This window comes from Dendropsophus ebraccatus, chromosome 14 (genome assembly GCF_027789765.1).
Source record: "Dendropsophus ebraccatus isolate aDenEbr1 chromosome 14, aDenEbr1.pat, whole genome shotgun sequence".
NCBI classification, from domain to species: domain Eukaryota; kingdom Metazoa; phylum Chordata; class Amphibia; order Anura; family Hylidae; genus Dendropsophus; species Dendropsophus ebraccatus.
Window position 1 is genome coordinate 50,100,341 of NC_091467.1, and position 24,685 is coordinate 50,125,025.

The 24,685-nt window shown below is 43.0% G+C and overlaps 1 protein-coding gene across 12 annotated transcripts in view; it reads left to right on the forward strand.

The window, feature by feature from the left end:
- The window catches only part of LOC138772772 (cadherin-like protein 26), a 131,796-nt gene that overhangs the window by 68,553 nt on the left and 38,558 nt on the right, over positions 1-24,685 (forward strand). For 11 of the 12 annotated variants that reach the window (XM_069953416.1, XM_069953418.1, XM_069953419.1 and 8 more), the window contains 5 exons: positions 18,275-18,331; positions 20,877-20,936; positions 21,163-21,282; positions 22,819-22,977; positions 23,422-23,569. In XM_069953416.1, coding sequence (XP_069809517.1) covers positions 18,275-18,331; positions 20,877-20,936; positions 21,163-21,282; positions 22,819-22,977; positions 23,422-23,569 — 544 coding nt within the window. The remainder of the gene's footprint in view (positions 1-18,274; positions 18,332-20,876; positions 20,937-21,162; positions 21,283-22,818; positions 22,978-23,421; positions 23,570-24,685) is intronic. The other variant, XM_069953421.1, reaches the window with a different exon arrangement.

A 24,685-nucleotide genomic window follows, 5' to 3' on the forward strand; every position in this document is an offset into this window, starting at 1 on the left:
ATGTCAAAAGTTACTGAATTTGGCATCTTCTACAAATTACACTTTTTTTGAACATCTATGCCCTTATTCAGACATAAATTTCTTGGTACATATAAAACAGCAGCAAAATATCCATCCTCAGTATCACAGGGTAATAGCTCATTTACTAGTCCCTCAGTTATTTTTCTTCTCCACCAACATGCTCTTTTAATGGGGACAGTATTTAGTCACTTTCCGTATCTGCCAGTTCTCTGTATCTCTTTACAAGCACTGCGCTGTTTACTCACCTTTATACACCGGCTGAATTTATAGATATACTTATAAACTTCATGGCTTACAAATTGGACTTGATGAAATGTTTATAAGACGTTGTGCGTGGAGTTTTAGCACAGAATTATGAGAACAGGACTGGAGTTTCTCTTCTATTTATTTATCGTCTACAAGTTTATGCTGGAATCTGTTTGATTTGCCCATCCATATGTAAATATTGGCACTGATATGCGCTTACCTTCACAAACTGTTATTATGTTACAGTAAGTAAGCTACTCGCTTATTGACTTGGGCAATGTTCCACATGAGCCGTTCTTCTTACTAAAATCAGACAAAGTAGCAAAGCGTCTAATACCTTGTATGTGTATCAGAGTGCAACTAAAGACTGACCATTAACTTTAATAGACTAAACATAGACCTTGGATGTACCATATACCTCTGACATATGCAGTGTAAACCCACCTTAAATCCCCTATCACACGGGACGATGCAAAGAAGCAAAACGAGCACTGGTAGCGCTCGCTTGCTCCTACTTCCCCGCTTGCTGCCGGCGCTATTATGCGTATCAGCAGCGAGCGGGTAAGAGCCGGGGAGGCCGTGGGGAGCTGCAGGGGGTGATCGTCCAGGCAGCCCATAGAAGATAGAACCGGTCTGCTGCCGCCACTCCTATTCCACGGAGCTACAGCAGCAGATCATTGCTATCTTAGTCATTTGTCTTTGAACATGTTTATGTCGGCTGATTGTTGTCTTCTACTACACAAGACGATTATCGGCCGTAACGGCCGATAATCGTTTCGTGTAATAGGGCCTTAACTCAGGTCATACTTCTGCTCTTAACCTCTCAACACTGATGGATGGACATAGGTGTAAAGCTCTTGTGTCATAATGCAGAATTTGTCCACCTACCGTAGTTTTAATACTGTCATCGTCCTATATGGCAGAGAGGATTATGGGAAGCCTCTATACACTAAAGATAAAATTAGTTCCAGAGCCTTACGACTACACTAGATGCATTTGTGGTCTGTAACCATGGAGACACATAGGAGCTGTAGACTCAAAACTGTAAAATACAGTTTCATCAAACTTATTTTGAGACTCATTGTGCTTTACGTGGCTTTTATTTTACTTCGCAAGTTTTCCAATTTCTCTTCCACCATTTGTGTGCCTGGTTCACTCCAGCACTAGGAAAGCATTGGCACAGTTGCACAGTGCGCATCCCACACTTCTCATACCATTGTCTAGAACCTTTAAGCGTGCATCAGTCATTCACCATAATGCAGATTGTTGCAGGTTTGATTTTTCTCCTTTACCCCCTCTATAAATAAACATGTCTTTCCAGAGAAGGCGTCCATTGTTGACTCTTTGCTCCAGTGTGATTCCAGGGAAAGGTGGGTCCTATTAAGAGGATTATACTCAATTATATTTATGTGTTGTGTCTGACATCCCTTTGCGCCCTATCTACTATTATATGCTGGAGGCGATTATAATGTGCTGTATACAAGACCATCCTCTAAACTGGAAAGACCATTGGGATTAGCTAAATTTTATGAAATATAAAAGGCAGTGAATGAAAGATGCAGATTAAGTTCTCAAGTGAGGCGGACATAATGATCGATTTGCGGGGATGTAAATCTTAGGTACACTACGCCCATCTGCACGGCTAATCCTGCTATTAGACGAGAAATTCAAGAAACGATTTGCCCCCGGGTGGTATAGAACATACTGTCATGTTTCCTATGGTTCCTTACGAGGCTGCAGAAGCCATCAACACAGTTGTAATTGTGGGTTTGCGTCCTATTAACCATAACTCATAAACAAGGATAGGTCTTTACATATCTATGTCCGATACTAAGAAAGACATCAAAGGATGGCAGGGCCCCACAGGGCCCTGATACAATGTTGGTCATAACCTTGAGCACTAAACTTTGTAGTCAGCCTGAGCCAGCCAAAAATGTGCTTAAGTTCCAAAGTCATTGAGTCATAGAGAAAACGAGATTTATGTTTTACCTTCAAGACTGGGTGTAAAATAGAAACAGTGCTGTAACTATGCTGTCTGGTCACTAGACTGGGCCTCCCCTACAGCAGTCGCCTTTCCTGGGTCCTAAGCATGACTCAGAATACTCAGATACCCCCAGGACCTTAATAGCACACCTTCAGTAACTGACGGCCAAATGATTGTCCTGCCGCCAGTTATTTCCCCTGTCTGGCCCCATACACAGTGTCGAGGTGCCTTCCCAAAGAAGGCCTACTGTTGTTGGCTGTCTCCTAATTGAGTTGGAGAATGGGTCCGGATCCCCTCTCCCACACCATGCACTTAGAATGAAGACACAGACAACGTATCTTGCAAACAAGTCCGGTGTGTCCTGCTATCTCTGAGAACCCACCTTTATTTATACAGAAAAAAACCAATGGATATGAATGTAAAATGCAAAGTCATACACTATGCAAGTCATCAACTTCAAAGAACGGATAACTACAGATATGTTTTGACAGATATGGACATACAGTAAGATTAAATGTTCAATTAAAAATTGTTTACATAAGGATGTTGATATTAAAAAATTGTTTACATAAGGATGTTGATACATGAACATTTTGTTATCTGCTTACAAAAATGTGAATAATAAAATAACATTAATTATCTGCTAAAAACAGGTGGTGGACCAGCTTTATGGCCTTGAACAGGATTCAGTTCAAAAATAGGAAAGTTCATCAGAAAAGAGTTTATTTTTCTTCTATTAAAAGAGTTTATTTTTCTTCAAACTTTGGATGGATTAACTCATTCCTCTCATTCCCCCCTTTTTGGCGATGATGAAGAAATCTGGGTCCTGGACAGGATTAAATCCCAATATGTACCCTAAACACTCTCTGACCGGCGAGGGTTGCCAGGGTGCGGATGCTTCTGGGTCCAACACCATCACCTAGAGCCACATGGGCATATCCTCCTCCAAGAAATTTCCTCATCATAACGCCAATCTAGAAGGAAAAGAAATAAACATCATTACTTATAGAGTATAAGATTTAGTCTTTGTAACTTGCTGACAACAACAGCATAATCCTTTGATTACACAATAGACCAATAAAAGAAACAACATCAAGAAATTCTTCAAATGGGACAGGAATAGCTAGATAAGCAAGAGAAGATGCGGTTACTGGGGAGTGGGTACATATCCAACAGTCAGATACATTTAGTTCCATGTTAAGTAATTTGTGATGTGTTAGTAACATGTTTTCTCGAGACTCAGATTTTTTTAACAAGGATACACTTGACCCAGTTAGGATCAAAATCATGATGCAAGTTTGCAATGGCTGGCATGGATCCATGTCTCCTTTCCTTCCAACTTGACAGATGTAGGCGTTGTCAGAAGCACTTGGAATGGACCATCAAATCTGGGCTCAAGACTTTTTCGAGTATGCTTCTTTACATAGACAAGATCACCAGGTTGTAATTTATGGCTTCCAGTATCAGCCTCAGGGTCTGGAAGGGAAGAGAAAACTCGAGAATGGTTATTATTTAGTTGCTTTTGCAAACTGATAACATATGCAGATAGGTTATCGCAATTCATTTCCAACTGCTGTGGTAGATAACACCCCAACTGCGGTGCCCGCCCGAACAATATTTCGTATGGAGAGAGTTTAGTCTTGCCCTGAGGGGCTGTTCTCACTGAATACAAAGCAATTGGTAAGCACTGTGGCCATGGTTTATGTGTCTCTTGCATTGTTTTTTGTATTTTCAGCTTAAGGGTACCATTCAGCCTTTCCACCTTTCCTGAGGCCTGTGGCCTGTAGGGGGTGTGTAGTGCTGAGTCTATACCCAAAGCTTGACACACATTTTGGAACACTTGACCAGTAAAGTGCGTTCCTCGATCTGATTCAATGACTTCTGGTAGGCCAAATCTTGGAACCAGTTCCATAGCAATCTTAGCTGCTGTATTTCTGGCATTGGCTGACTTTACCGGATATGCCTCTGGCCATCCAGAAAAGAGATCCACACAGACAAGTACATACTCATGTGGACCAGACTTTGGCATCTGGATGTAGTCAATTTGAAGTCTCTGAAAGGGATAATAAGCCCTTGGTAAATGTTTTTGTGGGACTTTTACTGTCTGTCCAGGGTTATTGGCCTGGCAAATGTGACATACCCTTAGGCGTTCATTCACATAATGCCTGAATCCTGGTGCATACCAGAATTTTCTGCTTTGTTGCAACATCACATTTGCACTGACATGGCTAGGTAGATGTAAGGCTGAGTAAAGGGTTGGAAACCAGGCTTTTGGCAAAACTGGTAACCCTTCAATATGCCATATTCCATCCACCAACACCCCTTTTCTTGTGCATTCATCAAGCTCTTCCTCAGTCATAGACTGAATGACTTTTTGTAATTCTGTTTGTTCACTCACAGTATCCACTTCTTCATCAGGTTCTAGTGGAAGAAGAGCTCCTTTCTTTGCAGTTTTGTCGGCCAAATCATTCCCTCTGGCCTCCTTGGTATCTGCTCGTGTGTGAGCAGCCACTTTTATCACTGCAAGATCTCTGGTTTTTGCAGCTATCTCTATGAGTTCTTTGATCAGAGTCCCATGCTTAATAGGGTTTCCTGCTGCAGTCAGAAACCCTCTTACTGCCCAAATGTGGCCTGAGTCATGGATTACGCCATGTGCGTATGCTGAATCAGTGTAGATATTGGTGGCATCATCTCCTGCTTGTTCTATGGCCTTTTTCAGTGCTGTTAATTCTGCGACCTGGGCAGAACAGCTTGGCGGCAAAGGGCCACATATCACTGTCTCATGCAGGGTTACCACAGCATATCCAGTATGGAATTTGCCATGCTCATCAGCAAACCTGCTGCCATCAATGAAAAATTCATGCACAGGATTTGGCAATGGGATTCTTGAAATATTGTGAATGGGTTGTGACTCTGCTTCTATTAGTTCAGCACAGTCGTGTTCCATGATTTCAAGTGTTTCTTCACCATTGTCACTGTCCTTTTCCCCCCTGTCCAAATCTGTGAATATGAGAAGTTCAGCCAGATTTAGACTTGTGAGTTTTTGAAAGATGAAATTAGGAGGAAGGAGAAGTGCACATTGCATACGGACTTGTCTAGCCATTGACAGATGCTTAGTTTGGACCTGTGTTAGTATGGCATAGACGTCATGAGTAGTGAGAATGGTGGTAGGATAATCTAGAGATACATCTGATGCTTTATCCACAATGACTTGTACTGATATGACAGTCCTTAGGCAAGTGGGAGCTGCTTTGACCACTGAGTCCAATTTGACTGAATAGTACCCCAGAGGTCTATGTTTGCCATCATGTTTCTGAGTAAGGACTCCCAAAGCATACCCATCTATTTCTCTGATAAAGAGAAAGAAAGGATACTCGTAATTTGGCAAACTCAAGGCAGGGGCTCTCAACAATTCTTGCTTGAGATTTTGAAATGCAGCTGCTGCTTCTGCTGGAAATTTGAAAGGAATTTCTTTTGTGCAGTCATACAATGGTTGCATTAGTTTTGCAGCATTTGGTATCCACTGTCTACAGTAAGATACGAGTCCCAGAAAAGCACGAAGCTTCTTCACATTGGTTGGAGATTTAGCTTGCTGTACAGTTTGTATGCGACTTGGACTCAGATGTTTCTGGCCAGCTGATAGACAATGTCCCAGAAAAATGACCTTCTCTTGGACAAATTGTAATTTGTCTCTGGACACTTTGCAGTGTATTGTAACAAGGAAATTCAGTAATTCCATGCTTGTTTTTTCACAAACTTCTTTTGTTGGACAGCAAAGAAGTAAATCATCAACATATTGTAAGAGCACAGTCTCTGGTGGCAGCTGAAAGGCTTCTAGGACAGATGCCATTGCTGCAGAGTACAAAGTTGGCGAGTGAACCATTCCCTGTGGCAATCTCGTCCACGCATATTGGACACCCTTGTGTGTGAATGTGAACAGGTGATAACAATCAGGGTGCAATGGCACTGACCAGTAGGCATTGACTAAGTCAATGACAGTATAGTACTGTGTTCCAGATGGTATTTGATTGAGCAGCGTATGGGGATTTGGGACTACTGGAGTGAGGGGTTCCAGTATTGCATTTATGGCTCTTAGATCATGAACCATTCGGTAAACAGTTGGTTGTCCCTTGATGGTCTTCTTTTTAACAGGGAATAATGGAGTATTGGCTGCAGATTTTAATTTAATCAGTACCCCCCTTTGCAACAATGGTTCTATTTGCTCAGATAATGACTTTTCTTGAGCAGAGTTAAGAGGGTACTGTTGAAGTTGAGGCAGTGTGATATTTTCTTTCCATTTCACTTTTACTGGTGCTACTGGCATGTCTCCTACGTCAATTTTATCCTTAGCCCATAAAATGGGAGGTAAGGAATCAAGGAGTGTAGACTGAGAAGTAGCAGGAATGCTGTCATTCTGCTCTTCAAGGCTGAGTATTTGACACAGTGCCTCAGATTGTAGGTCTGAGGGAATTTTCAACATAACATTCCCATCTTCCATATATTGTATGTTCCCCTGCAGGCGGGACAAAAGATCAGCACCCAAAAGTGCCATTGTCCCAGATCCACCCACAAGAAATCTGGATACCAATATATGTGGACCTATTTTTGTTTTTAGTGGGTGGGTAAGAGAAATTTGTTGTAGGTGACCATCAAAGCCAACTACACTCACTGCATCATCTGATATATCATTGGGAGACAACTTATCAGAGGGTATCATTGATCTTGAGGCTCCTGAATCTACTAGAGCTTGGGTTTGAACTCCAGAGACTTGTATGGGTATTGTGACAAATGGTCCTCTAGTGTCTTTATCCTCTGCTGCATATAGTCATTGTTGTCTCTTTGGCTCTGACTCCTCCTTTTCTTCTTCTTTATTGTCCCGTTTTCTTTTCCTGCATTCCTTGATCACATGTCCTATCTTACCACAATAGTAGCAAGTGGGACCTCTCCGTGGTTTCTGGCCAGGTTGCTGTTCATTGGCCACAGCTACCACGACTCTTTTTTGTTTTCCTTCCTGCAAATCCAATTGGATTCCACATGCTTTTGTAACCATATCATCCACATTATCTGCCTGTCTCCACTCTGGGCAACATAATTTCAGTTTATCTGCAATTGGGTGTCTTAAACCATCTATGAAAGCTCTTGCTAGCAATCTTCTGACTGCTGCATCTTGTAGATCCAGTCCCTCATCTTGATATGACTGGTTTAGTCTGAAAGAATAATCAGTCACTGATTCCTGAGGACCTTGCATTACTGGTCCTGCGGATCCCTTTTGTCTCTGTTGCATTTGGCAAAAAGCATTTAAATGTGGCATAAACTGTTGTCCTGATGCCATTGACCTTATGTCATGAGGTGCACGATTGCCAATATGTGCCTGGAGTTGGGAAAATTGAACTGGGCTCATTTTCATTCTACAGAGATCCATCATGTCTATCCAAGCGGCTCTATATGTACCTTGAATTTGATCTAGGTACCTCCAAAAACTAACAGGAGCTATTCCAGGATTTGGTGCATTCTGCAACAGGGACATTTGATCCCCAGGTTGCCAGGGTTTATATTCATCAAATGCCCTTAGTTGGTAATCTCGTGGAGCATCAGGATTGGCAGGATCTATTGGTTCCTTAATAAATATCCTTCTCTCAATCACAGGGTGCAAAGCATCAGGATGAGGCTTGTGTGCCCCACATGCTAAGCAAGTGTCTTCCCAGTCTGGGTTTTGTTGACCACAGTTGAAACATACCCATCCCGGGGGTACGTGTACTGTTTTTGTGTAAGAAGGGGGGGGATTTGAGACTGAAGTAAGGCTCAGTCCCTTTTTGTTATCTCCCCTCTGGGTTATATCCCAGGTTCCCTCTTTCCAGTCATATATCCATTGTTGGCCTTTTGCCTGTTGAGATAGATCTTTCATATGGGTAACTGTCATTTCCCATCCATTATCAATTATTAATCCTCCCCTTTCTTCTTGGACTTTAGTCCAAGTATTGGGGTTAAAAACAGCATCATGTTGGATGTTAAAATATTTCAACATTGCTTTTGCCCTTTTTGCTTGTTCTTTGCCATATCGGCAGGTCACTATGTGGGTTGCAGAAACCCCTTTTGATTCTGTTTGTCCCATTTTATATTACTTCGTGATCGTATAACAGGAGGCACCCAGAATGATCAACTGATGATTTCCCTTCTTGTGTCCTGTACACTTATGACAGGAGGCACCCAGAATAATCAACTGATGATTTTCTTTCCTGTGTCCTGTACACTTATGACCACGGATCACTACCAAAAGCTGGGACTTAGAATATTCCACGGTTCAGGGCTTCCTTTTCTAATGTTGAAATATACTCTTGCTGCTATGTAGATTGCAAAACAAGTTACCCCAAGTATACAGAGGACATGGATTAGCATATTACAGATCTTTCCCTTGGAAACAACCAGACTACTGTCCAGCGTCCTTGTATAGTTAGGCTACTAGGCTCATTCCAAAGTGGTTTTAGCACTGGCACTGTTCCCACTGCACAACGCTCCGTGTTTATGAGGATCTGTGTGACAACCACGGCCGGGCCCTGAGTAACAGTTTTAGCCTGAATGAGCAATTCTTCGCCTACTATATACTATCCCTCACAGGTTAGGACAAACAAACATAGAACAGCCAACAAGAGGAGAACAGAGTTCAAATTAACACGCCTATCGTGAGTTCACTTTTGATAACTTACTCTGCAGAGGTAGGTAAGAAAGATGTGAAGGAGGAGAGCACAGAAAAGAGCAAACAAATTTTTTACTCTTACCTGGCCAGGTTTTGTGGTCTCCTTGTTCACCCCTCTCTCTCCTGGTACAGCAGTGCAGGTCATCCGATCTCCCGATGTAATGGGCGTGTCCCTGTTCGGGCGCCAATAATGTCGAGGTGCCTTCCCAAAGAAGGCCTACTGTTGTTGGCTGTCTCCTAATTGAGTTGGAGAATGGGTCCGGATCCCCTCTCCCACACCATGCACTTAGAATGAAGACACAGACAACGTATCTTGCAAACAAGTCTGGTGTATCCTGCTATCTCTGAGAACCCACCTTTATTTATACAGAAAAAAACCAATGGATATGAATGTAAAATGCAAAGTCATACACTATGCAAGTCATCAACTTCAAAGAACGGATAACTACAGATATGTTTTGACAGATATGGACATACAGTAAGATTAAATGTTCAATTAAAAATTGTTTACATAAGGATGTTGATATTAAAAAATTGTTTACATAAGGATGTTGATACATGAACATTTTGTTATCTGCTTACAAAAATGTGAATAATAAAATAACATTAATTATCTGCTATAAACAGGTGGTGGACCAGCTTTATGGCCTTGAACAGGATTCAGTTCAAAAATAGGAAAGTTCATCAGAAAAGAGTTTATTTTTCTTCTATTAAAAGAGTTTATTTTTCTTCAAACTTTGGATGGATTAACTCATTCCTCTCAACAGGAAAGTTCAGCATGGCAAAGTGTTCCTGTGTTCTCTATGGGAAGAGGAGGGTTGAACTGAAGCTAGAGAGCTCTGGCTGTGGCTTATCTCTCCCAGAGCAAAGGGATAGGGTGGTGATTTTCAATAATCTCTGACCCTTTTCTCCAATAACATACAGCATATACAGTAGAAACAAACAGGCAGTCTAAAAAACAAAAATATAAGTACAGACAGATAACAGGAACAAGAACAGTAAATCAGCAACAGATGACAGGAACTGAAGATGATTTAGGCTGGGTTCACACTACGTATATTTCAGTCAGTATTGTCGTCCTCATATTGCAACCAAAACCAGGAGTGGATTAAAAACACAGAAAGGATCTGTTCACACAATGTTGAAATTGAGTGGATGGCCGCCATTTAACAGTAAATAACTGCCATTATTTCAATATAACAGCTGTTGTTTTAAAATAACAGCAAATATTTGCCATTAAATGGCGGCCACCCACTCAATTTCAACATCGTGTGAACAGATCCTTTCTGTGTTTTCAATGCACTCCTGGTTTTGGTTGCAATATGAGGACCACAATACTGACTGAAATATACGTAGTGTGAACCCAGCCTTAATGGGGATGACAAGGCAATGATAATGGTGACAGAAATGAAGCAGAGACAAATAGGAACAAATACTGGCTGCAGCTAGCTGTCCCCAAACTTTCCCCAGATGCATTCTCTGAACTTTAACCTATCACCAGACAATTATCCTCCACTGTCTCTGCAAAGTGTCTATGGAGACCTCGGACTACCTTGCAAATAGGCACTAGGGACCAAAGAAACAAGAGTAAAACCTAAATCACAGAAACTTGCAACAATACAAACTGAACAAAACACCAACAACTTCTAAATACAAACACACAACACAAAGAAGAAGAGATAACTAAAGTACAGTTGTAACCGCCACCAAGTTTTCCACTTTGTTAAAAAGGCCATAGCGCTTGCATTTTTTCACTTTGAGACCTACGTGAGCCCTTATTTTTTGCGAAACCAATTGTACTTTGCAATGACAGGCATTATGTTTCCAGAAAATATGCTGCAAAACCGTACAAAAATCGTTTGCGCATTTACGCCGTTCGCCCTATGGTAAAACTGACATGTTATCTATGTTCCTCACATCAGTACAATTACAACGATATGTAACTTGTATAACTTTTATTTTATTTGACGGCTTTTAAAAAATGAAAATCTTTTTAAAAAGAACTAAATGTGTTTAAAATTGCTCTATTCCTGGCAGAGAATTTTTGGTGTTGTCCATAGTGAGTGACTCTGCATTTAGTATGGGGGACTGATGACAGACGTGACATCACCCTGCAATGGTCTACCACACAGTGGCCTTCTCTACAGCCTGTGCAGAGTGTTCATACGCTTGTTTGCCTTGTGTTAGCACCCAGAGTACACACCAATCCAGACTTTCCTAGTTAAACATATATATTACCTGTAAAAGGAATCACAGACATGTACATTGTTATAGGCAAATACTGTATGGACTGAGGTCACCGTGCGGCTCATTTCTCTTGTATTGTGTAACATTTTGTATTGATTTAGTCAAATGTGGGTGACACAAAGAGGTGTATCAGCATGTACCGTAACATAGAGGCATATCAGTATGCACCTGATGAAACTTATGTCCTGGTAGACACTTTATCACTGAGCTATTCTCTTCTATAGGCATTGCATACAGGGTGGAATATCTATGTAATATGGAGTCATTCCGAGGCAACATAGCATGCAATGCAATATATACCCTTCCCCTTATTACCCCAGGCCTACCTCTACAACCAACCCTTGTTATAACCTAGATATGGCCATGCCATTGGCTGACCACTTGTTCGACTGATGTCAGTTGTTCCCACTTTCCCTATAAATTTGCACACTTAATGGTGCGTTTACACAGACAGATTTATCTGACAGATTTTAAAGCCAAAGCCAGGAACAGACTAAACAGAGAACAGGTCATAAAAGAAAGACTGAGATTTCGCCTCTTTTCAAATCCATTCCTGACTTTGGCTTAAAAAATCTGTCAGATAAATCTGTCTGTGTAAACGCACCATAAGGCCCTATTTCACTAATCGATTATGGGCCGTATTTAAACGATAATAGCTTTGTGTAATAGGTCGGCGCTCACTTGCTTCAGCTGATCTCCCTATGTAATAGGGGCTTTAGAATGTATGCTGAATGGAGGTGATAGTGGTGTTGGGGTATCTGCTGACAGACTCCTCTAGCAGAGGCTTAGGCCCTATTCCACCAACAGATCTGACGAGAGATTATCTGCCAAAGATTTAAAGCCAAACCCAGGAACAGACTATAATCAGGTCATAAGGAACAGGTCATAAAGGAAAGACTGGATTTCTCTTTTCAAATCCACTCCTGGGTTTGGCTTCAAATCTTTGGCAGATAATCTGTCATCAGATCTGTTGGTGGAATAGGGCCCTTAAGAATTGGACATGTCCAACAACCTCATCCATCTTTCCTCTGGTATCTGCCATATGGAGAGACCCCCCCCCCCATACAGATTATATGGTCACCCATTCCTGATTAAATCTGTGTTGTTGTTTTTTATTGATTGCAGCCAGATACTGTAACAATTTATTTTTTTTTCTAATCGGTTTCTATTTTCAGATTATCTTTTTTTAATTTTTAATTTAATTTGATATCTTTACATTATCATGTGGGCAGCCATCTTGCCTGAGCAGTTAGTGATATGCTTTACAGAAAGCTCCATGGCCGTAAAGAATAACAGACAGGACCTGTCCTATTGACATAATTAGGTAACATTACTGGGCATACTCTATGACCTTTTAAGAGGTTATTGCGCCGGGAAGGAGAGGCTGAGCTGTGAGCTTTATCTATTGTCTTTTCTATCTACTAGCATCACCTGTTGCTGTTATACTGTACAGATCATTTTTCAGTGGTTCCCACCTTATCATTACAGACAGAGCAGGAAGTCTCAGCTTAGCTTTAGGCCAAGTGGTGAGAATGAAAACTGCAAGATTTCAGAATGCTGTCCTACTATCCTACCTAATCTACTACTTATGTTACTGTGCCACCTGGCTGCTATACGCCACTGCTGAGCTCATAAAGAAGTGGAGGCTGATGTATGCTGGGCAGTTGTATAGTATATAGCCACCACTCTCTCTATCTAGGGTTCTTGTGTATATTGAGTGGCTGTTGCCTGCAGGGGTGTATACGGGTTGCTGACTGCTGCCATTGTAGTGCAGTTATTGCTGTGACCCTCTGACCTCCATGTCCTGGCGCAGGTTACTGCTTGTGCCATAAAATGCTATATCCTTATTATTACATAGGAAAACATGTGTATTCCCACAAATACACATGCCTGGGATATCCTAAGTGGCTGGTGTCCACTCCCTATTGGCACTGTATAGCGGGATGACCTTGTTCTTTCTGCTTCTTTGGGGCTAGCACAGTGAGATCCCTACTGTGACTCAATGAGGAGTCTCAGCAGGCAGTGATCCGGAGAGGGAATGTCTTTGTTGTTAATCTATTCTAGCTTTTATCTTTGAGAATAATAAAGGAGCAGAAAGCCTTGGGATAGTAAAGAGAACAGTCTGCGGAATAGGCTGGGAACCCTCCCTGGAGGGAGAATGCTGTTTACAGTACATTGACTAGACGTAAGAGAGGGAAGGAGCCAGACCTGCATACACCTTAGCTGTTGGCTGGATGCTTGTTCAGGATTCAGCCATTCTTACTGACTATCTTATACAATCAGTCCACTGCCAGGCACCTTTGGCAGTGGTTATCTCCTATGGGAGCTAGGCAAGGGTGGGAAACCTTCAGCCCTACAGCTATTGCAGAACTACAATTCCCATCATTGTAATTTTAATGGTAATTGTAGTTTTGGATTAGCTGGAGGGCCAGAGGTTCTCTTTTTCTGGAGTAATGACGGAGAATGTCCAAATCTTTTATCGTCCAACATTTGCTATTGGGGTAAGGTTGTCTATAGACTAGACAATTTTAAATGTGCCAGATACAGTATATTAATGTGGTGCAGGCTGTTTGATAAATCTGTTGCACTTAAAGGGTATGTTCACACTGAGCAACTGTGGCAGAATTCAGGCAAAGCAATAGCTGGTGTAAACTAAGAGTATGGGTACGTTCACACTGAGCAAGCTCTCCCATAGAGAAACAGTGTAATACTGTGGCAGGCGGGATTCCGCCACATTTAGAAACATAGAAACATAGAAGATTGTCGGCAGAAAAAGACCACTGGGTCCATTTAGTCTGCCCTTTTTAGTATTTTCTTTCTTATTATCTTAGGATAGATGTATGTTTATCCCAGGCATGTTTAAATTCTGTTATTGTGGATTTACCAACCACCTCTGCTGGAAGTTTGTTCCAGGTATCTACTACTCTTTTAGTAAAATAATATTTTCTCACATTGCTTCTGATCTTTCCCTCAACTAACCTCTCACTGTGTCCTCTTGTTCTTGAGCTCAGTTTTTTACTAAAAACACTTCCCTCCTGAACCTTATTTAGTCCTGTAACATACTTAAAAGGTTTCAATCATGTCCCCCCTTTCCCTTCTTTCTTCCAGACTATACAGATTCAACTCCTTAAGTCGTTCCTGATATGCTCAGTGTTGAACGTACCCAAAGACTGTCTACTCTTAGTTTACACCAGCTATTGCTTTGCTTGAAGTGTGCCAGAATTTTCAGCCAGATTTAGGTGTATTTTAGGCACAACTTAGGCCACACCCTTTTCGGTAACCAGGCCTGAAAACTGCTTAATGAATGGGGAGAAATGACCCATGTGCCACTTTTTAGACCAGAATTCTGGTGGTGACATATTAGTATATACTGTATTTGTCATTGTATCCTCTGATTGACACTAACTTCCGAGATCAAATGGATTGGGCTGTTGAAATTCCACATGCCTGACCCTTCTCACCCCTCACATCCACTGTCAGAGGGAATAGAGAGACTGCATACACACTAGAGGTTGGCCAGTCCAGATTTGTTTCAGAATTTTTTGCAATTATTCTATCCATCTCAATATCTTCATTCAGATGAACAAAATCTGCAACGAATCTGCCAGGTTAACACAATGTATTTTTTCAATTAATAACGGCCGTTGCAACACCGACTGCAATTTTTCAAAAAAATACATTGCATTGTTTTCTATGGAATCCCCTTTGGAGTGTATACTCTGTATACACTGTATACTGTGGCCTGTACACTGTGGCCAGACCTCCTAACCGCCCCGGATCCGGTCCGTCCCGGGGCGGTTAGGAGGTCCCGCTCCCCACCGCAATGCCTCCCGCCCCATAGGCGTACTGTCCTTAGATTTCAGTACGCCTGTGGGGCTGGGGGCAGTGTCGGTCCAGCCCCCGGCTGATACGCACTCTCTGGGGACGTCCCGTGGATTCCCCAGCAGAGCGCGCACCAAAGACCTCAGTGTACGCCGCCGTCCTGTACTTCCGGGTGCGCGCTCTGCTGTGGAATCCCCGTGACGTCCCCAGAGAGTGCGTATCAGCCGGGGGCTGGACCGACAGAAGAAAAGAAGAAGACAGCCGCAGCGGAGAGCAAGGTGCTAGGTGAGTTGTAGTTTTTTGTTTTTTTTTGTCTGGGGGCCATCTTTAAGGGGAGAGGGCACAGGGGGGCTATATACTACAGGGGGGACCTCACAGGGGGATATATACTACAGGAGGAGAGCACAGGGGGGGGGGCTACACTACTGGGGGGACCTCACAGGGGGCTATATACTACATGGGGGCTATATACTATTGGGAGAAGCTTACAGGAGGCTATATACTACAGGGGGAGAGCGCACGGGGGGCTATATACTACAGGGAGGAGCTCAAAGGGGGCTATATACTACAGGGGGAGAGCGCATGGGGGGTGGATATATACTACAGGGGAGAGCACAAGGGGGCTATATACTACTGGGGGGAGCTATATACTACTGGGGGGAGCTCATAGGGGGGCTATATACTACTGGGGGAGAGCCCACAGGGGGGCTATATACTACTGGGGGAGAGCGCACAGGGGGGCTATATACTACAGGGGGAGCAACAGGGGGCTATATACTACTTGGGGAGAGCGCACAGGGGGGCTATACACTACTGGGGGAGCAACAGGGGGGGCTATATACTACCAGGGCAATCACCCCCTTTGTACCTAATATCAAAGCGCTGGTGAGAGAGAAAAAATGCCAGTTTTCCCGCTAATAAGCAGCAATTCTGTATGTAAATAGTTTGTGAAAAAACACGTTTCCTACTGACGTTCAGCTCAGACCTTCACCTGACAATAGACCCCGGTAAGTGGACCTTCACTAAAAGTTGTTGAGTTCCCCTGGTGTATACAGTTAGGCTGGGATTCCATGCGGCCGCACAGAAAACTAATATGTCATTTTTGTGAGGCTGCTATTCATTGTATAGTGGCTGCACAGAACTGATAGTGCAGACAATGTAAAGTCCGGCTCCGGCTGTACTTTACATTGTCTGCAATTGCTAATTAGAAAGCGGGCACACCCGTATGCGCCCCCTGCATTCCAATACGAAAGAAATGAAGTTCATCCCGCCTGTACTGAAGTACGGGCCGGGTTAAACTTCACAAATGGCAGCCGTTCTGTGACATGGCCGTGTCACAGAACGGCCACTGTCATACATTGTGTAAACTTAGCCAAATACTGTATAGAAAGTGAATTATATGTTATTTTCATGTTATTGTTGTGGTGTTGTCCAAACAACATGGTGTCAGGGAGCTCCCTATATATTCCATAACTGCGGGGGCATTTGCCACTAGACTCACTGTCCCAACAGGGCTAACAGTGAGAAGCAGATAAAAATGGGTGTGCCACATGATATGAGAGAGTGTGTGAACTGCACGTGCAAGGGAAGTGTTGTGCCCTGCCAGCTAGAGAGCGAACTGTGCTGTTCACATGAAGGAGAATGAAGGTTGAAAGCTGGTTGCTATGAAGGACTGAGTGAGAGTGAGTGCTGAGACGTCGCCATAGCCAAGGGCAGCGTCCTAGAGAGTCTGCAGGTGTTTACAGCCGGAGGGGGCTAAGCTGGGTGAAACCGGCACAGGGGAGATCCTCATGTGTAGAGTGCTGTGTACATCAGAAAGAGAGAGAACAGCAGGAGCTTTGTGACCAAACAACCACCATCAGCGGTGTGTGAACAGTAACAAAAAAAACCACTTCAGCCTTCAGTAGAGTGAAGTTAATATTTAAAGGGGAATGCTAGAAAAATAAAGTTTTTTTTTTTTTTTTACATTTCTTTCATAAAGTTGTACAACTTTGTAATATAAGTTTAGAAAATACAATTTTTATGTTGTTTCTGTGTTTTCATTGACTGTCAGCAGTACTGTTAGATATTGCTTATGCTGCTGTAGTTATCTCCGCTCACCCTGCTTCTCTTTACATAGACAGTTTCCCCAATTCTAGTGTGTTTTCTAATGATAATATGTATTCTAATGCTAATAGGTATTAGAATAGACACTAGGGGAGGCTCAGTATCACTGCAGATACCAGGGGTTCTGAAGCCCTGCAGTTCAGGACGCAGCCACTGGAGGCAGCAGAGAGGCTGTGTCACCCCTGACAGCTGACAGTCAATGAAAACAATAAAAAATAATAATACTCCATGTTTAATTCCTTACTATTTGCATGATATCCATTTGCTGTCAGTGAATGAGAACATTTATATATATATACACAGTCCTGAGATCTAGATACAACTGTATCCAGTCTAGCCAATGCACTGTGAGCTAGTTTGCTACAATGTATCAGTCCAGGGTGTTCCGCACACACAATACAATTGAAGCCACAGATCAGTATGTCACATGGGGATGACACGGTGCTCAGGCCTATACTGACAGGTGCAGAACATGATAGAGAGGTCAATAGATGTCACTTTTCACCAAAATACCATAACATGACAGCAAACAAGTATTTCCGCTTTGTGTCATTGGGGTGTGACAGATCTTCTCCTGGGATTTTTAGTGTAACCTAGTAAGGAAATAATAGATGTATTCTCCTAAAAATGTGTATAGACAATGATCCTATTCACTTAAAGGGGTTCTCTGCTTTTTTCAATCCTTACTTGTTAGGAGAGTCCCTTCACAATTTTATTTCCCTGCAGCGCCACCACAGGGGAAATAAAGCATTACACGGAACTCATTCATATTAATGGTTAGCCTGTGTAATGCAAGACAGAACAGGTCCTCCGAGAGCAAGAATTTTTTTTTTAACAATATGAGACATCATGAAGGTCTGATATGGTCCTGGTGTTGTCACATGGTCTGTTTAGAAAAGAGTCAATATATCAGTACACAAGGAATCAGTTACCATTCAGGAGCCTTGGAAAGTTGTACAAAGAGACCTCTCTTGTGCTAACACAAGGGGACCAATTCCTAGAAAATATCATGCTCACGTCTGGAAGAAACCGGAATAAGCCTGTAATAAACATTCATGTATTCATGTAGATGCAGATAGGTCTATGCAGGATAATGGATTCATCTGACGAGTTTTCTTTAATTAATGTCTAATCTGATTCCGTTTTATTTTCAGGTGATCGCTTCCCTGGGAGAGCGGCCAAAGAAAGCGGTCCAGAGACGCCTACAGAGGGTATGTGGTCACATGGTGAATAAGTAACATACTGGGTGTGAGCAACAGGTTAATAACAGTTACAGCCCCACCTACATTAACCCATTAGGATAAGGTCACACCAGGCAACACTGGCTCAGCGGCAATCTAGCTGAAAACATGTGACCACTGCACAATTTTAACTCATATCTAATCTATCGAACCAGTGATTCTGACAGCACTCCCAAGAATAAACACAAAACATGCTATTTATTCTACGTAACATCCAACCAATAGGTGCAGCACAGCAAGCAATCTCCTATCTATCTATCTATCTATCTATCTATCTATCTCATATCTATTCTCCTTCCCAGGGTCGGGACAAAGGGTAGGCCTAGGGCGCCATGTCCTGCTGAATTACAGGGGGCGCAATGTAGCTGAAAGTAAAAATACCCCTTACCTGACCTCACACGCAGCAGCATCCCTTCCCCGATCTGCCCCGCAGCTGCTGAAGGCTCCAGCCCCACAGCGGCAGGCCCCTGCTCTCTTCCTCCTCTCTTCTTGGCTCGCTGAAGATAAGCTTCTCGTTAATGCCCCCCCCCCCCCCAACAGCGACAGAAGAGGAGACTGATCCTCGGCTCAGAGACATTCTCAGTGTTCTCCTCCCTTGCTACTGCTGTGTGGGTGAGTATGTGTGTGTGTGTTAGTGCTTATGTGTGGCTGAGGTAGGACAACAACTCCCAGCATGACCTGTGTGGCTGAGGTAGAACTACAGCTCCCAGCATGCTCCTGTGTGACAGAGTTAGAACTACAGTCCCCAGCATGTTCCTGTGTGGCTGAGGTAAAACTACAGCTCTCAGCATGTTCCTGTGTGACTGAGGTAAAACTACAACTCCCAGGATGTTCCTGTGTGGCAGAGGTAGAACTACAACTCCCAACACCGAACATGTTCCTGTGTGGCAGAGGTAGAACTACAGCTCCCAGCATTGTCCTTTGTGGCAGAGGTAGAACTACAACTCCCAGCATGTTCCTGTTTGGCAGAGGAAGAACTACAGCTCACAGCATGCACCTATGTGACTGAGGTAGAACAACAGCTCCCAGCATGTACCTGTGTGATAGAGGTAGAACTACAGCTCCCAGCATGCTCGTGTGGGGGGTAGGGGCGTGGGGAACCATTTGCCTTCTCTGCCTAGGGCACCAAAACTTCATGTCCCAACCCTGCTTCTTCCTATCTATCTATCTGAGCAGCACAACTGAAATATGATCCGTGGTGCCAGCAGAGAATCCAGACCAAGGATTAAGGTAGCTAGTCCAATAGTAAATATTCCACAGCACACAATATAAAGTGAAAAAAATCTTGTGTGTTTATTCCATCTTTAGTGCAGTAACAGAAAACGACATATGGCAAGATGCGACGTTTCGATGGCCTCCGCCATCGCTTGAAAATTATGGCGGAGGCCAGCGAAACGTTGAGGCTTGTCATATGTCATTTTCTGTTACTGCACTAAAGATGGAATAATTGCACAAGATTTTTTTCACTTTATATTGTGTGCTGTGGAATAATTACTATTGGACTATATCTATCTATCTATCTATCTATCTATCTATCTATCTATCTATCTATTATCTATCTCCTATCTATCTATCTCCTATCTATCTATCTATCTATCTATCTCCTATCTATCTACCATATCTATCTATCTATCTCCTATCTATCTATCTCCTATCTATCTATCTATCTATCTATCTATCTATCTCCTATCTGTCTATCTTTTTGCTGTTTGCACTTTCTTATAGTGTACACCGAGTGTATTAATGTTACATGGTACCATGTTGGGTACCTTTACCTTGTCTGCACTTAGTATTTTAGACTTTTTTCACAGATTATATGCTAATATGCAAATGTGGACGTATAAATTGCTCATGTTCACATGTTTTATGTTTGAGAAAGGCTCAGTGACGTTTAAATTTCCTTCATTATTGATTGAGAAGAACCTGGATCAAGTTTTTCTTTTTCACATGGTAGCACTGTTTATCTGTCTCTGTTTGTACTAGAATCGTAGCTTCTTTTTTTTATATAAATATATTTTTTATTTTTATACCAGAAAAATACTCCACAATACGATTAGCTTTCATATGTACAAGAGCCACAGCAGATCTGTCTTGTAGATCTCTCTGACTGTATATATTCACACATGGCAGTTCTGTTGTAGAACTTTCTGCATCTGAGCCCCCCTTATAATGGTCCTGGTGGGTTTCAGATATTTTCTGTGCACAGATTCTAGCTACAGACATAATGATGTATGATATTTAGCATGTGTTAATGGAGGTTAAAACAACTCTGTACCCACAATCTGCCCACCCAAACCGCTTGTACCGTCGGATAGGTGCTGTTAATCCAAGATGACGGGCACACGGCTGCAAGTTTAAAAGTTGTATTTAGGACAATAACTGCATCACCTGCCGAACGGACCCCAGCACAGATCTTTGATTAAAAGCAGCTATCTGAAGGTACAAGCGGTTGTGGAGGGGGGCAGATTGTGGGTACAGAGTCACTTTAATGATGTCCTGTGATCTATACCCATAGACAATACCTAGGAATGTGCAGCATTCTGGACATGTACTGGAAATGGTCAGAGAACTGCGAGTAAGCACCCCACCTAGTGTTTGTTTGTAGCATTGCAGAAGGAGGCAGTACACTCAGCGTAAGGCTGGGTTCACGCTAAGTATTTGCAATCAGTTTTTTTCATTCATTTTTGCAAAAAATAGATGAAAAAATAGATGGAAAAACAGATTGCAAAAACATAGTGTGAACCCAGCCTTAGTCATAAATATGAGCATGGAAATTCACCAATGTTATTCCTTCTATACAGAATGTAGATGATGTGTCAGACAGTCACCGTCCACTCAGACGTTCCAAGAGAAGATGGGTCCTGACCACCATAGTGCTGGATGAGAATGACCCAGGACCTTTCCCAAAATACGCTGGAGATGTAAGAATTGAACTAACTTTTCTGTGTCCCACAATAGACATATGAAAGATGCCATGTATATGCTCATATAAATATGTATATGTTGTCATGTGACTATATACTCCAGCTGAGTGTATTTTACCTGTAGATATCTGTATTCTGGAGGTCACACCATAGGAGACAATTTTGAAGCGTCTTTATTAGAACTGTGCCGTTCCTCAGTTATCCCTACTGTAAATTTGTGAATAAATTGACATGGGTGCTGCTTTCCCTTCGTCAATGGGTCCTGTCCCTAAAAACTTTTATGTTTTGCAAATTTACATCACCATTGCCGTTTTACTGTGTAAAACCGATGAATCTTTACTGCAAAAAATTGGTAGTATTGTGACTTATGTGCAATGTGTGAGAACAGCCCTATTCCACGGGTCGTTTAGAGGAGCAATATCGTTCGTATTCGGCCGATATCGACCGCTACGAACGATATTCGTCCCGTGGAATAGAGTGCAACGATCAGCCGACATCGTTCATGTCGGCTGATCGTTGCAGTCGCTTGTTTTTCAACATGTTGAAAAACAAGCGACTGATATAGCAGCGATCTGCTGCCGTCGCTCCGTTGAATAGGAGCATCGGCAGCAGGCGCTGCTGTATCCTATGGGCTGCCCGGACGATCAGCGATCCCCCGGGCAGCCCCCCCCAGCAGCTCCCCGCCGCCCCTCCCGCACTCACCCGCTCAATGACGCCGCGTTGAATAGCGGCGGCAGCGAGCGGGGAACGAGGAGCAAACGAGCGCTAATAGGAATAGGGGCATAAGGCCATGGAATAGGGGCATAAGGCCATGTTACACATTGCAAAGCAGAGACCATTCTGTGACACTGCCTTGTCACAGAACGTCCGCTGTCTGAGATGTTCAACCCGGCCCAGATTCCAAAGTGGTTAATGCAATTAGTCGCCGCTGTGATTAAACAACAGCCGTTGTTGCAAAGCTGCAATATTGGCCATTGTTTAATCCAAAAATACATTGTGTGAACAAGACCTAAAACTGCCCAATCAGTGCTGGTAAAGTATGGTAGTGACTAGTGGTCACTTTAGTTATACATTTCCAATAGGAACGATAGAGGAGTGGCACACTGCAGAATTTGGCAACTGGGTGCCATATCCTTGTCAATGGGGTGTGCCCCTCTAAAACTAGTCAGTGCTGACAGTATGAGGCTATGTAGAGATACATTCTCTAAGTTTGGTCATACAGTTCCAATAGGAAGAACAGAGGAGTTGCACAATGCAAAGTTCTAAAAATGCTTCAGAACTGTTATTATATAAGACATTGGCACAAGAGAGAAGAAAAATGGATAGTGGATACTAGTTTCATAACAATAAACGGCCTTAGCTTCTCAGATATGAGTTTACTCACTGTTTTTTCTTTCCCTGTGCATTATATAAGACATGTCAGAAGAGATGATATTCATGGCAATACCTAAAGCCACTAGTTACGAGTTGCTTCCCTTTATGTAACGTGATCCCCCATCACTTTTCCTTGATACTGCTGTTCTCTGTTTGCAGCTTTTCAATGACAGATCAATAAACCACTCCATCCGGTATCTGATCAGCGGGCCTGGAGTGGATGAAGCCCCAGAAATCGGCCTGTTTCAGATCAATGATGTCACCGGTCAGGTCTTTGTGAACCGCGCTATTGACAGGGAGGAAACATCCCTTTTTATTGTGAGTATGAGAAACATAACGTCTTACATGTCACACAATATACCGGCCTAAGGCTGTGCGCCATTATACAGCGAAATGTCACAATCCGAACAAAGGAGCATTCTCTCCAGTACAGACATGTTCTGTGTGTAACCTCAGAGTAGCCAGCTTGGTTAATAGATATACTCACAGGTGTCTCATATATTGTTAGTCAAGCATGCAAACATTGCAGGTTTTCTCACATATCCAGTGCGGTAGTGTAGTTGCACGTAGCGGTGCTCTTATTACTGAGAATCCGACAACCAGCCCATATAAAAATGTCTGCTATCCGCTCAGTTTCCCAACAGGTTTGCGGAATGGCGCCATGTACTGCAACTTGTTTATGGATTATAATCCACACACTGGGCTGCTCTCCATTACATGCTCCAAATTAATCACTGCTGTTTTTTTTTCTTTTGCATATAGATTCGCTTTGATGCTGCAGATAGAACAACTGGGAAAATTCTGGACAGGTCCCTTATATTTAATGTAGAAGTAAACGATATGAATGACAATGCCCCAGTGTTCGATAATAGCACATATAATGTTGTGGTGAAAGAAACTGGAAATCTAGGTAGGTTATAAAAGTAAGATGTGACAATGTCTTATATATCTTATGCGATGCCCTGGCCCCTGGGGGCCACTTCCGCAGTGCTGGTGTTATGAGCGGGCAATGACCGGGGCAGCTGCAGGGGTTATACTTGTCACGGTATAGGCCTGAGGGCGGCACAGCTGTATGGCCGGTCTGTGGAATCTGCGGGTGATGATGGGCATGCGATTCTTCGCTGCACCTAGTCAGGGCACCAGTTAGTGGACACCAATGCCAGGGTTCAGTAACAGCGGTTTTATTATAGATGAGGTAACTAGTAGCAACAGTTCTGTCCGGATGCACCCGGGTATATAGCAGGCTTTGACAAATAAGGCAGGAGTGGTGCTGCATAGGCTGTGAGAATACGTGCCGGATGATGGGAGTAGGAGTATGAGAGAAATAGCGGTGCTGGGTGGATTAGCTTGAGAATAATACTTGCTGTGAATCCTTGCAGCGATGAGGAGAAATAACGGAATGACACCCAGATGAGAGAAAAGAATCCGGTCACTTGAGCAGGCAGAAACAGCCGAAGACTGGAATATAGCAGCAGACTTAGTCACTCTTCTGTGGGAGAGGATAGAACCACACAACCTCCTTGCTTGGAAGCAGGGGGAAGACTAACTTGTCAGCAGGAAGTGGGAGGTCACATGGTTGCTCCTGGCCAGAGCTAGTCGGCCATTGGAGGAACCATGGTTACAGGTCACGTGATCAACAGCCTTGCATACCACTGTACACTGTAATACACAGGAACACATGAGAATACACATGAAAATGCACAATACCAGAGAATACTAGGGGAAAACCAGCAGCAGTTGCAGTGCAAACACTTACCAGAACAGGCATTGACACAGAAATAGAAATGACCATAATAGGAGTAGTAGTCTGCATGTTCTGGGACACTGCATACCTCCCTAGCAAATTTGAGCCGACCTCGGCGAATCTAGAAGGCAGCAAACATGAATAGACTGGACAATCAAACAACAGGAATGAATGATGAGAGTGAGTGTGATGAGGTGTGTGTTTCCCACGCCCAAGGCACAGGTGAGAAGAGAGAGAATGAGAAACCCTAGTGGCAGGACTTCTCCTAGGGGTGCCTAACGT